General features: G+C 39.7%; 1 protein-coding gene and 1 long non-coding RNA gene across 4 annotated transcripts in view; one reads left to right on the top strand and one right to left on the bottom strand.

Annotated features, from left to right (window-relative positions):
• The first annotated feature begins 242 nt into the window (after positions 1–242).
• Positions 243–5,894, top strand: LOC128086229 (uncharacterized). Of its 2 annotated transcripts, XR_008209294.1 has the most exons (3): positions 243–3,211; positions 5,619–5,711; positions 5,783–5,894. It is a non-coding gene; the product is annotated as an uncharacterized LOC128086229 (long non-coding RNA). The 2 variants fall into 2 exon arrangements; XR_008209293.1 differs by having other exon boundaries at positions 5,619–5,894.
• Positions 4,743–16,117, bottom strand: part of CARS1 (cysteinyl-tRNA synthetase 1) — a 35,101-nt gene continuing 23,726 nt past the window's right edge. For both annotated transcript variants that reach the window (XM_052694565.1, XM_052694564.1), the window contains 6 exons: positions 15,751–15,832; positions 8,705–8,785; positions 8,274–8,341; positions 7,417–7,476; positions 6,067–6,150; positions 4,743–5,053 (listed from right to left, as the gene is read on the bottom strand). In XM_052694565.1, the coding sequence (XP_052550525.1) occupies positions 4,919–5,053; positions 6,067–6,150; positions 7,417–7,476; positions 8,274–8,341; positions 8,705–8,785; positions 15,751–15,832 (510 nt within the window). In that variant the 3' untranslated portion in view covers positions 4,743–4,918. The remainder of the gene's footprint in view (positions 5,054–6,066; positions 6,151–7,416; positions 7,477–8,273; positions 8,342–8,704; positions 8,786–15,750; positions 15,833–16,117) is intronic.

Below are 16,117 nucleotides of genomic sequence, written 5' to 3'. Positions count from 1 at the left end.
CGCCGCCGATTGGAGCTGGCGACAGCAGCACGGCCGCCGCACCGCACGCGGGACATGTTGACTATCCGACGGAGCGGCGCTCGGCCAATCAGCGGGAAAGCGCGGAGGCGGAGGGGGGGGAGGGCGGCGCGCGCTGGCAGAGGCGTGCGCGGGGCTGGCGGCGCGCGGGGCGAGCGCGTGATGGCGGAGGGGGGGGTGGGGGGGGGTCGTGGTTGTAACCTTAAAGCGGCAGCGAGCGCGTGCGGAGGAGGAGGAGGGGGGGACAAGATGGCGGCGGGCATCGCCTGCGGGCCGGCGGGAAAAGGCCCTCCGCGGGGTCCTGCTCTTGAAGGAGGGCCTGGTGCGCCGCTCTGGCGTCCTCTCAGCGCCTCGAGCTGCGGTTGCACAGTTCCATTATAAGTATTAGTAATGGGCTCATGGTGTAAAAACCTTTCTGCGTGTTATCAGATTTTGGAGTTAGAAGTTAGGTGAATCAAAACGCGGAGTGCTTCCTAATAATTAAGTTTAGTATGTCTTGGTAAAAATGAATTTGATCTCTTTGGGACTGATAATTAAACCTTGAAGCAGGCCGGAGTGCTAGAAATCTTTCGTGTGTTTGTACATCACCTTCCATCAGGGCCACAAAGCATCCATCTCCTGTGAGCAGGGCTTTGTGCTGACTGCTGTGCCTTGGTGGTAGGCACTAAGAAGTCTGTGGGTGAGGCACAATCTGTGGAGTCATCTTGCTGTCTGTCAGGTGCTCCTGCCCTGCAGAGAGCTGCAAAAAGATATTTGCTGAATCACCCTGGCTTAATTTAACACGCAGTCTAGCATAAGGAGAGCTTGGAGAACCTACACTGAGCACTACAATGTCAGCCTCTCCTGCCCTTGGGTGGGAATTAATGGAAACTGCTTTTGCTTAGTGACGTTCACAACCCAATTGGAGAGATAAGGCTAAGTTTGTCAACCATTTTTTAGGAAGAGCTTTGATCGCTGTCAAGTGAAGCCTTAATAATAGCTAATGTGCCTCTTAATTAATTTGTCTCAAGGGATGAGTACTATGCATGTGGTACTGGGATCCTGCATAGAAATTGCCCTGTGAAATCACTAAGAGGAGTAAAAATTCCGCATCTGTGTAGTCGGAATTTCTCAATCAAAGTAAGAAATAAAGTTGGTCTGAAGCCACCCTGAGATGTATAAGTATAGCTTAAAATGTAAGAAAAGAATCTGAAGGGATACATGCAGCAGAGATTTCCTTATTCACATGGTGATTTCCTGGAGCAGTGAAAAGCAAATACAAACATTAGGATAAAAAGATCAAAGAGAGAAACTTAAATATAATTAAGTTACACTTAAGGCACTCGTTAGTTTAAAGTTTTGGTAAAGACCAATGGCAACCAAACTAGATAGAAAAGTCAATGAATTGTTCCACCAGTATCTGAACAAACTGAGTGATGGAGGAACTTGTTCTTCTTAGTGCGGCAGTATTCACATTTGGCATTGATGTAAATATTCAAGATAGAAAGGCCAAAAAGCATATTGTGAGCAAAAGTCAGAAACAAATTTCCTGCTGCCAAGCTTGGCCTTTTGCCAAGAGTGCAATTAAAAACACCACCTTGCCTTGCCATCTCCGAATAAATTCTTTGACGTGTAGGGAATACAAAGCTCCGCACTGTGCAGACCAACATGGGCTGTATGTTCTAGAAAGTGCTTTAAAAAAAATATCCAAAACTTTGCTATTGGGATTTTTGTTTTCCCAGCACTTAGAAAAGAATATGCCGTATTGCTTCACCAAGTGTGTGGGTAGGCATACATGTACGCTTTAAAACAAAAAACCAAAATACCCTGGAATCTGTCCTTTCCCTTTCCTTGGCTGAGACAGGTGACCAGGACAATGAATGCAGACTATTCTGTTGCATTCTCCTGGTTGCCAAGTCACCCTCGCTAAGGAACTGCAATGGAATTTGCTTAAGTGACACCTTGACAGATTGCCAGGGAAAAGGAGTTGTGCTGTGCGTTTTAGCGATTGCATGGATCAGTCTGCACACCTATGCTGAAAAGGTTGTCTTAATGGGCACGTATCTTAGCCTGGAGGATTCTTTGTTTGCTAACAAGCTTTCCTTCAGCTTGCTGTTATTTCTCTCTATATTGTGGCTGCAGAGATAAAGTAACTGATATGGAATTTGATTTTTTGGTTGCAAATTCTTAAGTCTGTTTTTCTGACTCCGAGCCAAGGTCGTTGTGTTTATTATCTTGCTGCTTTTGGAGAAAGGAACTCTGTATTTGTGCAAAGCTCTCATTTTCTTTGGAGAGAATGAAGTCATCTCCTGTTTGTGTAGTAAGATAAAATATTTTAGCAGCTTCTTTACAGAACAAGTTGCCAATTTGTGTGATTTTTTTTTTTCTTGAAAAATAGAAAATCTCTATGAAGCAGATATTTTCCTTGCTGATAATGCTGACTTTCCAAGGGCAGCTGAAACATAGAAGAAAGAGAAAAAATCCTAAAGGGACCAAAGATTTGTGTATGGGAAGAAGAGTTTGAGTATTTGAAGATTTTGAGGGCTTTACTGAAAAGAAAAAGGCAATTTTGAAAAGAACTAGATGGCAAAACACTACACAAAGCAGGGAGGGCAAGCAGCTATGTGGAAGAACAAGCAAACTGAAGGTGAAGGAAACTGAAGGTGAGCCCAAAGAGGAGAGGATTTCAAAGTCTCTGATTCTTGTAATATCTGTGAGAAGAATCCCATTGATTTTAAGAGACTTGATTTTGTACAGAGATGATTCCAAGACAGGAATGCTGTTTCTCCTGTGCCAGAAAATAAGGATGACTTCAGCAGCACTGATATTTCAGATAAACTGAGGGGACTGGAAAGAATCTTTAAGACAACAATAAAAAATCAGAACACAAGAAACACATAAGCTAAATACTGTTACAGTCAGAGTAAAATCTTAATGAGGCAATAAATGCAGCAGAGACCCTTATTTGAGCCGTGGGGACATGAGTAACTGTGGATTAAAAAAATCCAGGAAGGAAGCACTGCGTGCACGTGGGAAGAAAGAAAACAGAATTCTCAGAAAATACTGAGTCTGAAGTACTCCTAAGTGCAAGGAGGTGACCCAGAAACAAAGTGAAGCAACTGTGAAGGAAAAACAGCATTTAAAATGAATTCTTCTACATTGATGTAGCAGATGAATCATGGAATTGGATGAGATCCTACTATGAACACAGCAGGTAGAGAAAAAAACAGTGAGGGTGGAGGCTGGGATGGTAATAGAGACATCTTAAGAGAGTTAGAGTTCATGGCAGCAATGGATTAATGAATTTCCTCTGTGGTCATGTGCTAGGTAGCTTTGATTGTGCTTCTGATGAGCGAGTGCTAACTCCAGTCACCAGAAAGGAATCTCTGTAAGCAAATTACTGCTACCATTTCACACTGAGTAGCAACATTTCCTGCATTCAGGAAGGCAGCAAAGTGTTCACTGTGGTTTGAGATGATTCAGGGTTAACGCTCCTACTCTAGTTTACAGAAGTAGCCCTGGAATCTGTCTAGGGCTATAAGGAGCTTGAAATCAGAGAAACCTGTACAGCCAAACAGCAGCATCTTGTGCCTGCAAGCCCAGGCACAATCCATCTCTTTATGGATATCCTCAGTGCACAGACACAGGGAGGAAGACAAGGCAGTGCACAAACCAGACCTTACCTTACAAAAATACAGTGGAGCTTGACAAGAAATGGCCTGAAAATATCGGAGGGTTTAAAATGATGTAAAATTCAACTGATCCTCTTTTGTTCACAGAATGAAAGAATGGAGAAATTGCCCTTGTGGCTCTGGCTGGCCTTTTAAATGACCACTTTAACCATGCATTTATACAATTAATTTGGAATTAGCAGAATACTGAATGCAAAATGTTTTTTTAATCAACTTAGTAACATCATGCTAAAGGAAAACATTTGTGAACCATATTTTAAGGAGATGGCTATTAAATAAAGATAAGCTGTGTTTGTTTTTTTCCCCACTAAACAATGGTCACATACAACTTGTACTTTATAACAGATTTTATTTTCTGTGTACAAGATTCCTGTGCTTTACTGAATTCAACATTAGGTATTTTTTCAAAGGCAAATACAGATAAACCAGAAAAAAAACCAACAAAACTATTAGGCCTTTTTGTTAGTCCAAATATGCTCACCTTGATATCTCAGAAGGTATATATTAAGATAAAGCAAGTATATTTATAACTTTTAATTGAGAAAAGGGACATAGCCTAGTGCTGTGTCCAATGCAGGTATATTTGCCTTGTACTTACCCACTTGTCTGCAATTGCAGGTTAAACAAAGATGATGATCTGTTCCCTTTTGCAACAAAGAGACTGTTAGCTTCTACTGTGCAAAGTGTTCTGGGTATACCTATCTATTATGAAGGTTTTTAATAACAGCAGCTGAAGTATCATAGTGGAAACCCAGTTTTTCCTGCTTATGTAAACTCACTAAAATCATCTGGAAAATACTTTCTTAGCGTGGGACAAATTGCTCAGCTTCCATTTAGTAGTAAGTTTTGCTGACTGTGACATATTTGAGAACATAAGCTACAAGTGGGTATTAAAGATAGGTTTGCAGGACAAATTAACCAAACTCTGGACACTCATAATAAGCAAGAATCCCCATGTGGATTTGCTGACTGAGCAGCACCTTCTCAAACAGGGCTGGCATCTGTTTAACCTGTTGCTACTGTTGTGAGGAAACTTCTTAGAGGATTTTTCTGTTTTTTTTTAATTAATGGATATTTATTGGCTTTCCAGATGACATTGCTAGTCTTCATAAACAGGTTGTTTACTTTGCACATAATAGAAAGTGTAAACAGAAATACGAGCATCAGTATATGCTCACTTCTTCAATGGTGATGCAACTCCTGCCTTCTAAAACAAAGTCCCGTTGTTGTCAATTTGCACTTCCATTCTGCACCATTTGTAGATATTCCTTGTATAGTTTTTCTTGGGTCTCATAAAGTTTCTTTAGCTTCTTAATTTGTCCTTTGCTGAGTTCTTTGCCTTCTGTATCATGCGTGGGAAATCCCTAAAATATTAATAAAAAAAAAGAATATTTTGGATGAATTTTGGACTGCTTTTGTTCCTTAGAGAATTCTGTTCTCTTTTTGTCAGACGTAGGAGGATAATGTCAATTAATGACAAACTGTCAGAATGAGGTGCATTTTGGTTAATTTAGTCTACTTGTGTATGTTACTTGAATATGTTTCAAGTTAATGAAGGGACAGAGGGTGACGTTTGTTTTCTGGTCTCTACTAAGTAAGGGAAGCATAATTTCTAGATATTTATAGTTAAGAGAGTAATAGCTCACCTATAAACAGATGGTAAAAAGACCACTTTTAATGATACTAGTATATCAATCCCAAGGCTTAAAACAAAAGTCCTAAGAGTTTTCCGTACTTGATGGAGAAAATGCATTCAGTTTTTACAAATCTTCTGCCAGGCTTATGTGCATATTTTCCTGTGCTTTCATTCTTTATTCTTACTTATCCCGAGGGCCTGAGTTTGAATGGGTGAAAAGGACGGGCAGAAATAGGATCAAACACTGAAGAAACAGTGCTTTGTTTTCCAAATAATGGCTTTTATTCTCACAGGAGCAACCAGAGCCAAGTGACCAGTACAGCTCCTTATCACAGGATGGAGGAGGGGAGCAGAATAGTGTCTGTTTCCATCAGTTGGGATGGATGGTGAGTTTGTACCAGTGTAGTCCTTGCCTCGAAACAAGGTGACAGATCTGTAAACTAATGCATGTTCCTAGGCACAGATCTGCAGAGTGTTGCTTTGTAATGGAAGGGCCAAAGGGGATCCACGTGCAATGAAAAAACCCATGAGATGGTTAACAGTTTGACAGTATTGCTCCACAGTGCAAGGTATGTGCAAGACAATTAATACGTTGCTTTCTTTTTCTCTCCTTCCCTCCCTCTCCTACATTAATAACGCTGCCCTTGCGGTTTTGGAACAAGATCAGCTTTGTAGACATATAATCAAATATGTATGGAGGGGGAAGGAAAACCACTCCGTGTTTAAAGATAAGTTTCTTACATTTTCATCAAACTTGGAATATTTGTCATGTTCCGATTTAAACATTTCATGGGGTGGAATCTTCATTTTTGCCAGTTTTGCTGCCTGTAATACAAAGCATGATTAACTGCATTAGCATCATAAATAATTACTGACAACCTATCTTTTTAAAAAGCCATTCCTGAACACGTGCAAATGGAAAAGTAGATCATAATTTGCAAATCAAAGAACATTTAATTCACAATTGTTTATTCTGAGAAAAGCAACTTTCAGTGAGGAACAACTCAATAAATCTTAGCTGTGTTTGTCCAGGAAAATAAAAATAAGCTGATATCTTACATTTGCAGAGAACTACTTTATAAAATGGTTGTATTGCAGGAACCTGAAACAACTCTAAACATGCTCTAAAAACGACATCTGTTTTCTGCTTATTTGGTTCCTTAGTGTTTTAAGTGTAAACATAAAATAAATATTGCTATTTGTAAAGAATGTTTAGCAAGGATCTCCTGCAAAGGGAACCTTTATCAACAGTTTCCTGCTGGCAAGAAGATGTTTCTAAGCAGGTCACAGCAGGATCAGGATGCAAGTAATTGCACTGAAAATAAAAGCAAATTCTATTATTTGTGAATTAACACATCTCAGACATCTTTCCAACTAATTTACACCAATGCAAGAGAATCAATTCTCCAAAAGAATGAAATGAGTTGCTTGGAATTTGTGGTCAATAAACGCTATTTGATTTTTTACTTTTTTCTGACAGTGGTGCCCTTTAAAAGTTTACTTCCTCTTTTAACCAGAAATGTTTTTCCTGCACTGTCATCAGTACAGCAAACAATCTTTTCCTCTTACAAGTTCACCTATGCTGAACTCCTCACCTGAATTTTAAAACTTCAGAGCTATCAGTATTAAATGCGCTTTTACAAAATGCTACATCTCAGACACAGTTCAGGCACAGACTGCAGGGAGACACTTGAAAAAATGCCTGTTTTCATATATGCCAGTGACAATGGAAAGAGAAAAAGCATAAGCAAAACATTCTCTAACAGAAATGTAAGGTACTGCTTTGGTAATTAAGGAAGTAATACTGTCTACAGACTGAAATACATGCTATAAGGTGTGAGAAATTTCTGCAGTCTTCAGTCTTGTTTTCAAAGATGGCTGCTCTATCAAAGGAGCCATCAAGGAGATGAATATTCAAATATAAATTGCAAGCCATATCAATTTTGAGCAGGAAAGCATAGAAAAGTAAAGAAATGGAGGCCCAGTTAAGGCTGGGCAGAAAGCCTATGTTCTAATACAGTCTTTCTTGCATGTAACTATTGCTGTTGGAAGTCTTCTTCAAAACCAGATTCTTTTAATCTGAACACTTACTTCCTGCTCTTGTTTTTTTCTGGCTGCTTCTTCTTTCTTCCTTTTTTTCTCTTCTTCAATCTGTGAAAAGCAGTGTTAATGAGTAAAAGGTAACTGCTTCATTTGGTTGATTTCTATAAAATCTGAGCCAGCTAGCTCCCCTGGATATCTAATTACAGACAGATCTGGCAGCATAACCTACAGCAAAAACACTGTGCCTTGTAATTAGGATTGTCTGGTACTTCTCACTGTAGGACTTTGATTTCATTTGTTTTTAATCTCAGCTGAACTGGTTTTAACTGTTCAGAATGCATTTTGCATGTGAAGTGCATGCTTATGAAAAAAACACCTAATAAACCTGCAAAATAAACAGTCCTGCCATTTCACAGGGAAAACCATTTTGCAAATGACTTTTAAAAGACCACATTTCCTTGATATTTTAAGTTCTTGCATCAAACTGCTGTATCAATTAAAATTTACTCAGTGCATTTTGTTTCCATGTAGCAAATAAATACAGCCTGGTTCAATTGAATACGTCACCTTCATTTGTACAGATGAAAGAAGTCAGAATCAGTTTCTCATTGAAATGATTATTTCAGAGAGATAAGACAGCAGGAATGCAACTTTCAACATCCCTTAATTATACTAAGATTTATAAACAAACAAAAACCAAAATTTAGATACATCCATGCAGAATTCTCTAGCAGCTGCTGTTTTAAGAATCCTTTTCTTGATTCTTGAACTATGATTTCAGTATCCATTTTAGTATATAATTTTCTATGTCACTAGGCTTACAAATTATCAGGAAATGTAAAGGTACGCATAGTTTATATATTACTTTAAATGTAAAAAAGATACAGAATGCTTTAAATAATAACCTTTTTCTTTTCTTCTCTTTCTCTCAATAATGTGTCTTTATCCACTAGTTTAACCACAGTTGGAAGTCCTGAAGAAGCAAAAACAGATAAATGATTTTCCAATGCTTGAATAGTCAAAAATAAAAGTATTTACCCTGCAGTATCTTTTTTTTCAAGCTGAATGCAATTACAACTGAATGACTACTTAAAAATGACTAAGCAATTAGATACTATAGAAACAACATTGTGCTGTACATTTTTATTCTATGTATATTCTAAAATGCATTCATACAATATATCTACACATTAGAAATCCGTTAAGCTACCAGTTTGCAGTACTTGAGTATGCTGGATTATTCTATGCTAGTACTGACAGCTTGTTTCCCCACATCTTCAGAAAACAACAAAGTAAGAACAGCTATTACAAAGCTGCAAGACACTACATGGGGTACCTTCATGATCTTCAAATCGAACGCCAAGTTCAGGAAGGATGTCATCTCGAAGAGCATCGCTCAACTGCAGCACTTCAGTTACTGTGGAGTATGAAAAACACTTTTGCTGAACTGTGATTTGGTGGAAGTGCACATCTATCCTCATACATACTTATTTAACTGCAATTAAGAAATTGCCACTCTCTCACACAGGCCACAGAAGGGCCTTTTGTATTAAAGCAAGGAGTGTTTTAAAGTAATTTCTCTCTTCTTTTAGCTACAGAAAGCACGTTTCTGCAAGGACTCTGAATTCATAAATTCCTTCCAAGATACCCCTATTAGTCCTGAAAATTGTCATGAGAGTTTCAGTTCAGCACCATAAAAAAAATTTTAAAATGAATTTATACATCTGTGCTGTTAATTCCATCTCACCACTTTTAGGATGAAAAAAAGTTGCACTGTTGGAATAGAATAGATTTATATAAGGAGGAATATGGAAATTTCTGAACTGGAGTGGACCTGCAGTTCATTAATCCTGCAACCCGACGCTGCACATTCTTTGCAGTGTATGTTTAACAATCCATGCAAAATACTTAGACTGTGTTATAACTCCAGTTATTTTTAATACCCACATGAAACGTGTAGCATACTCATTAAATTCTATTGAGTTCTGATTTCTTATCTTTTATGTCAATTTTTGGGCTAAGAAACATCATTTTCATGTTCTACATTTCACCAAATGCCCCTTCTGCCTTGTGTTAGAAGACAGAACCTCACTTCCACAACATTCATCATAACCGTATTTCCTTTTCAAACGAGTTTTCTCCTTATTTTCCTTATTCAAACTCATCAACATAATGTGTTTCCTCACTTCACAAGACAGGAAAGCTGTCTTCAGAGATAAAGTAGTGGAGTAGAGTTGGCAGCTCTTTGAGAACACCTTTCACAAAGCTCTCTGTTCCCTAGCACAAGAACTCAAGCAGAGGAGGCAGAAAACCAACATGGTTGAGCAAGGACCTGCTGATCAAACTGAGGGAAAAGGAAGAAAAAGAAAAAAAAAAGGGATCCATTCATACAGTCAATGAAAGCAGGGATGGGTGGTCTGGGAAGATATAGAGATGCCATCCAGATGTGCAAGGATGGGATCGGGGAAGCCAAGATGCAGACAGAACTAAACTTAATGAAGAATGTGAAAAATACCACGGGGTTCTGCAGGTACTTCGGCAAGAAGAGAAAGGCCAAGGAGAGTGCGTACTGTCTGATGGGAAGGGAGAACTGGCTTCCGTAGACATGGGGAAGGCTGAGACACTCAACAAGTTCTTTGCCTTGGTCTTTACAGGCAGTCAGGCTTCCCACGTCCCTCACGTACCCAAACTTTTAGGCGGGGGTTTGGGCAGAGGAGTCTCTTCTGCTGCAAGAACAGAGCGTGTCCAAGACTGCCTTGTGAGGCTGAATGTATAGAAGTAATGTATAGAAGTCTATGGGGTCCAATGATGAGCATTCCAGGGTCCTGAAGGAACTGGCTGATGTGACTGCCAAGTCACTCTCCAACGTGCTTGAAAAGTTGTGGCTGTCAGGAAAGTTCCCAATGATTTGGAAAAGGGAAACATCACTCCTATTTTTAAGAAAGGCAGAAATGAAGTCCCAGAGAACTACAGGCCAATGAGCCTCACTTCTGTGCCTGGGAAGAACACAGAGCAGCTCCTCCTGGAAGTTGTATGAAGGCACTTGCAGGACAAGAATGTCATCCAAGACAGCCAGCACGGCCTCACCAAGAGCAGACTTGACCAACCCATCACACAGTGACAGCATCAGTGGACAAAGGGCAACTGATGTTATCTACCTGGACTTCTGCAAGGCCTTGCACGTGATCTCACACCAAATCCTTATCTCTAAATTGAAGAGATACAGATATGAAGAGCAGACTATTCAACTGATAAATTAATTGGTTGGATGGTCTCAGCAGCTCTACGTTCAGGCGGAGGCCAATCACAAGCGGTGTCCCCCAGGGGTCTGTCTTGGGACTGGTGCTCTTCAACATCTTTATCAACAACCTAGACAGTGTGAGCGACTACCTCGAGCAAGTTTGGTGATGACACTAAGCTGAGTGCTGCAGGTGATACAACAGAAGGAAGGGATGCTGTTCAGAGGGACCTGAACAGGCTTGAAAAGTGGACCCATGTGAACCTAATGAGGTTCAACAAGGCCAGGTGCAAGGAGCTGTACTTGAGTCACAGCAACCCTAGGTATGTATACAATACTGTGGGAAAAACTTATTGAGAACAGCCACACAGAGGAGAAGAAGAGGAGGGATACCAACATTTTACAATTTTGATAGAGCAGAGACAAGAAGGAAAAAGTTTTAAACTAAAAGTGGGGAGACTTAGATTAAATGTCAGCAAAATTTTTCAATCAGAGTGTGGTGAGGCACTGGCACAGGCTGCTCAGAGAAGCCATGGACACCTCACCCCTGGAGGTGTTCAAGGCTGAGTTGGATGGAGCCCGGGTCAGCCTGATCTAGTGGGTGACAATTCTGCCCACAGCAGGAGAGGTGGAACTAAATGGTCTTTAAGGTGTCTTCCAACTCAAGCCATTCCATCATTCTTTGGTAAGGTTTATGATAAGAAGTTGAGTTATGATTAATGTACAGCATGTAGAAATGAATCAATAATATACACATATGAATTAGAAAAACAAAATGCAGGAAACAGAAAGCTGTTTCTGCTACAGAAGGCCAACATAAATACCAAGCAAATGAAGCTGTTTATCTTATCCTGCTGTTTAATATGTTTATTACATAAAAGCCTCTCAAATCACCAATTAGACAGCAGGATCCCCTGGGTATGCAACAAATAAACCCTGCAAAGTTTGCCATAAATCTCAGTCACATGACACATATGATGAAGGAAACAAATAAAAAGCTGAGAAATAAAAGGAAGGCAGCTATCCTTTGTTGTAAAAGCCTGTTTTCATTAAGGATGAATAAATATGCTGACTTCACAGGGAAACTAATGTGATGGACTTCAAAGAATCAAAATAAAGACAACTCAGTTTATTCACTTTAAATCTGCCATAAGAAAACCAGTCACTCTATCAGATGTACAGTAAGTACCTCTAAAATCTGTTCCTAAGGAGTTTAGTTACTACTGCAAAGGGCAACTTTGCAGGTAGGACTGACCATGTTAAGAGTTTTGGCTTGCAGATAAGGTGCATGCAAAACTGCAGAAGTTGGGCTAATGACAGTAAAAAGGACTACACAAGGCTCAGCTCCTTACCTGCTTACTTGCTCAAACACTTTGTAGAAATAACCCTCCTGATCTGGATAAACAAAAATCTCTACCCCCTAAAGACTGTCTCATGTCTCAGCAGCACTTATCAATAAACAGTGACCAAAGGCACTGAGAAAGGAACTAATTTAGAAGTAATGTGATGAAGACAGGCAAGAAAGGGAGGAGAAAGAAAATCCAAGCCAATTCAGGAATGATGCAACAGTTCTTCCAGGTTATAATGGATGGGTGTAAGACACAGAGGACACACAACATGTCAATGGTTGCTGCAGGATTTCCGGTAAGAAGGGCTAGGAAACCTCTTCTAAAAAACTCACAAATGAATGTAACCTCGGCTACATCTAACAGCGACTCTGAAAGACAATTATTTTATTGTTTTGATAACTATCCATGTAGTCATCAAGGCGACTGTAATCCAAACATCCTCTGGTTCTGCAGATAGCTATTTCCTCTCATGTTTCCTCTTATCACCTGTTTTGACCTGTTTTGGTGTTGGTTTTTTTTTTTTAAGCAAACCAGTTGCAGCAGAACAGAGAGCTTCAATTCAGGTTTCTGGATGGAGACCAGGACACTGTGATTAACTCTTTTCTTTTCAAGTTATTAAAGGGCCTTTAACAATTGTGAAGAACTGAAGATCTAGCTGAAGTAGTTGCTACTAAAAAGTCAAGTCTTCTGAGGAAAATATAGCTTAAGTGCAACATTTACTCATTGTATCAGCTGAGAAGCAGCAACATAGTTAGAAGGAACTGAAGTTGCTGTTGGGAACCCCATTCAGTTCTGTTTTATGATACACACTCTTGTATTCAAGAAGAAAGTTACAAATTAAGCAGATAGATTATAGCTAAGTGTTCTCCCTTCAAGCAACACTGAGACGGTTGAAGAAATAACAAGGGTTCATTCCTGCAGTAAGAACTACCACCCACTAAAAGCCACAACCCACTCACTGGATTTTCACACTGCAAATTTCAGTAGAATCTCCTGGCCTTCGCCTTGATCTCTTGTGTAGTTCTAAGCTTCAGAGAGCTGAACACAGGACTGAGCACCACCTATTCCAATATCACAGAATGGAACAGCTGCCCTGCTACCCCCATTGCATGGCAGCACTCTTTGCTGGGGAAATCAGCAGAGCGACTCTGTGGGGGGGGAAAACATTGCATTTTATAGGAGCTGTTTAGTCTGCCATGAACTGAGTCATTAGTTTTCCTTATCAGGGGCAGTCACACACAGCGAACCACGTTCGTATTTGATGTCACTCTACAGAAGCCTTTAAAATAAACAACGAGATTAACACTTTCTGGTGTTAGCCAGTGAGGTAACTTTGACCTTGCCAAAGAGATTACGTGTGTCATATCAAGAACATATCAGATACCTCTACTGCTAACTCAATAATGTATGCTCAGTTACAATATTTGCGTATCTACAACCATGAATAATTGAAAGAAAGAAGAAATCTATCAAAGAAAAGATTAATGAGAAATGCATACACGAAACATGCACTGTTAATAAAACTTCCATCAATGCTTTTTTATCCAGCGGAGTCAGCACCATGCTTCTTAAGGAAGAGGTGTGCCTGTTCTTTGCATGCAGGGCAAAGAATAGCTAAGGACTCCAGGGCAAAGATAGCTAAGGACTCGGTGAGGGTGCTCGAGAGCTGCACCAAGTCACAGGCTGCTGTATGCACTAAGGACAGTGATGAGGAAAGCAGTGGGTGCCTACAAACACACCCACTGCTAAGCACTCCTTGAGCACGTGACCATTTCCCTGACCTGTCTCCGTGGGTTTCATCAGTGTTAAGCCTTCAGTGTTAAACTTTTGGATGAGTAACAGATGATGTGCTATTGAGAGAAAGGAGAAAAAGGAGTTTGAAAAACGCATACGCAGAATACTAGATGTTAAAACCAGCAACAAAAGCAATAGGGAGGCACAGTTTCAATGAACAAATCTGGCTGCAGTTCCAGAGACTTGTGATACATTAGGGAGAGGGCAGAGGGTTTTGCACTGCGTCCTAGAAGCACCTTAAAACAAGATGGCACGAACATCCATGGTAGGAAATGAAGAAGCAGGCAGAGATTCGTCACATATCTTTAAGACCACTTAAGCAGATGTCATGGGGTAAGCAACCAACAGCTACAGAGATTTATTCCTGCCTGAGCAGCAGAATAATGATTCATTATTAATAGGAAATCTCTCCTAGCATCAGAGGCTGCACTAGAGCACAGATCCACTGCGGAGACAAGTATATAGGGGTGTGTGCAGCTGGGCAAGAAAAATCTCAGGGAGCACAAGATAGTGAGTGGTGCTCTGAATAACCAATCATTGATGTCTTTTGCAAAAGTTCTCTGCATTTCCCTTCCTTACAATTTTAACATAGTATTTTCCTTCTTCTGTCTAGTAACACAGCTAAATATATTCACAAATTAAGCCAAAATTCAAGTGCAAATCATCACTGAAGGTCTCCATTTTAAATACCAATACACTCATAACATAATTTATTTTATTATTATGTTTGAATGTTAGGCATTCTGGATGACAGTATAAAGTATACACAGTTTGATTGTTGCTGATAGACATCGTCTCACAAATGTGCACACTGTGAAATGTTTCACAGACACAGATGTATTTTTAAAAGCTATAAACACGCAGACAAGGACATTTGTTTTACTCTGCAGCTTTTAAAGATGAAACATCCTCCAAGAGCACTTAGGGCAACACTGAACACGTTAATTCATGTTTAACAACATTCTGCCAGCACGTGTCTGTGCAGGGAAAACTCCTTTCACTTACAGCCACATAGAGGTGATAACCCCAGCCGTTATTCAGAACAACTTTTACAGTAATTAACAATTCATACACGCAAGAATTTAATTGGCACAGGGAAACAAACCAGAAGTATTTCAGTGCAGGCCAACCAACTTCTATATAATCAGAGAGGTTAACGAATGGAGCTCCTCTGAGCAAACTGCAAAGTTGTACCATGTTCTGCATCCCAACCAGACAGCAGTTAGATCCAGCTCTGCTCTTAGCAATTTATTTCAGGCAAACAAAAAGAAAATAAATCAATACCTTCCAAGTAAGAAAGTCAAGTGCCAGAAGCAGCCTTGCACTAAGTACTTCCTAAAAATGATCTACAAACAGCCCCATGATATTTAGACCTTACTGCTACTGAGGGAAAGTCAACTTAGCTCAACTATCAGGGAGCAAAGAAAAAAATACATAAAATTCATGTTTATGTTAAATAGTAAAAGCTCAAAGTCACATTTTAGACTGAGGATATACACACAAATTTACAAAAGCTTGAGAGGAAAGCCCAAAACACCTTTTAGGAAACTTCTAGAAGAATTTGCAGGAGAGCACTGAATCACCAACTGTGCTAGCAAATAAGGAACATCTCAAGCTATTTAAACACAGACCGTATCACTGTGCAGCAATCTGCACTTTTAGAGCATACAGTCTCCCTGGGGCAGGTGATGGCCACCTTCAAACCTAGAAAGCAGGGAGCACTCTTATGTAGAGAAACAACAGCTACTCCTCTTCAATCCTAACCTTTTAGATTCTATAAAAATTAAAACAAAGCAAGCCTAGCAGCCTGGAAGGGATTCCCAAATTAAAGAGACAGGTAACAGAGATGTAAATATTCAAAGCAACTCTGATTTAAAGGTGCTTTATTTTATTCTCTAAGCAAAGCAACCATAGCAGATGGATCCTCCTTGCCCTGCCCGTTTTGATTCTTGCATCCTTTGAGTCTCAGATGCAATAATACAGGAAAAAGTAAATTCTCACCTTTTTTCTCTCTGGCAATTTGTCGCACTCCTTCTCTAAACTCAGAAAGAACTTGTAGGTATGGCATCACAGTCGATTCAACCTGTAGGATAATTATTTCTACAATTAACCAATAATAACTTTAATTTTAAATGAGTTCTTGACTAGCTTATATTTACATGCTCTTGGATGGAAATTGACCCTCGAGGCAGCTCTATACCCGTAAAAAATGTCACTGCTCTACTGATGTCAAAGGAGGGACAATAATTTGCATTAGCTGACAATTTTTCTTTTGTGATGATAAAATGAATTTCCTCCCCCCATTCCTTTTTCTTCTCCTTGCAGTTACTGATACAACAGTTCCACAGATTTTTGTTAAAAGTCCAGC

This window comes from Tympanuchus pallidicinctus, unplaced genomic scaffold (assembly GCF_026119805.1).
Source record: "Tympanuchus pallidicinctus isolate F22 unplaced genomic scaffold, pur_lepc_1.0 scaffold3, whole genome shotgun sequence".
Taxonomy (NCBI): Eukaryota; Metazoa; Chordata; class Aves; order Galliformes; family Phasianidae; genus Tympanuchus; species Tympanuchus pallidicinctus.
This window is presented reverse-complemented; position numbering and strand designations above follow the sequence as displayed.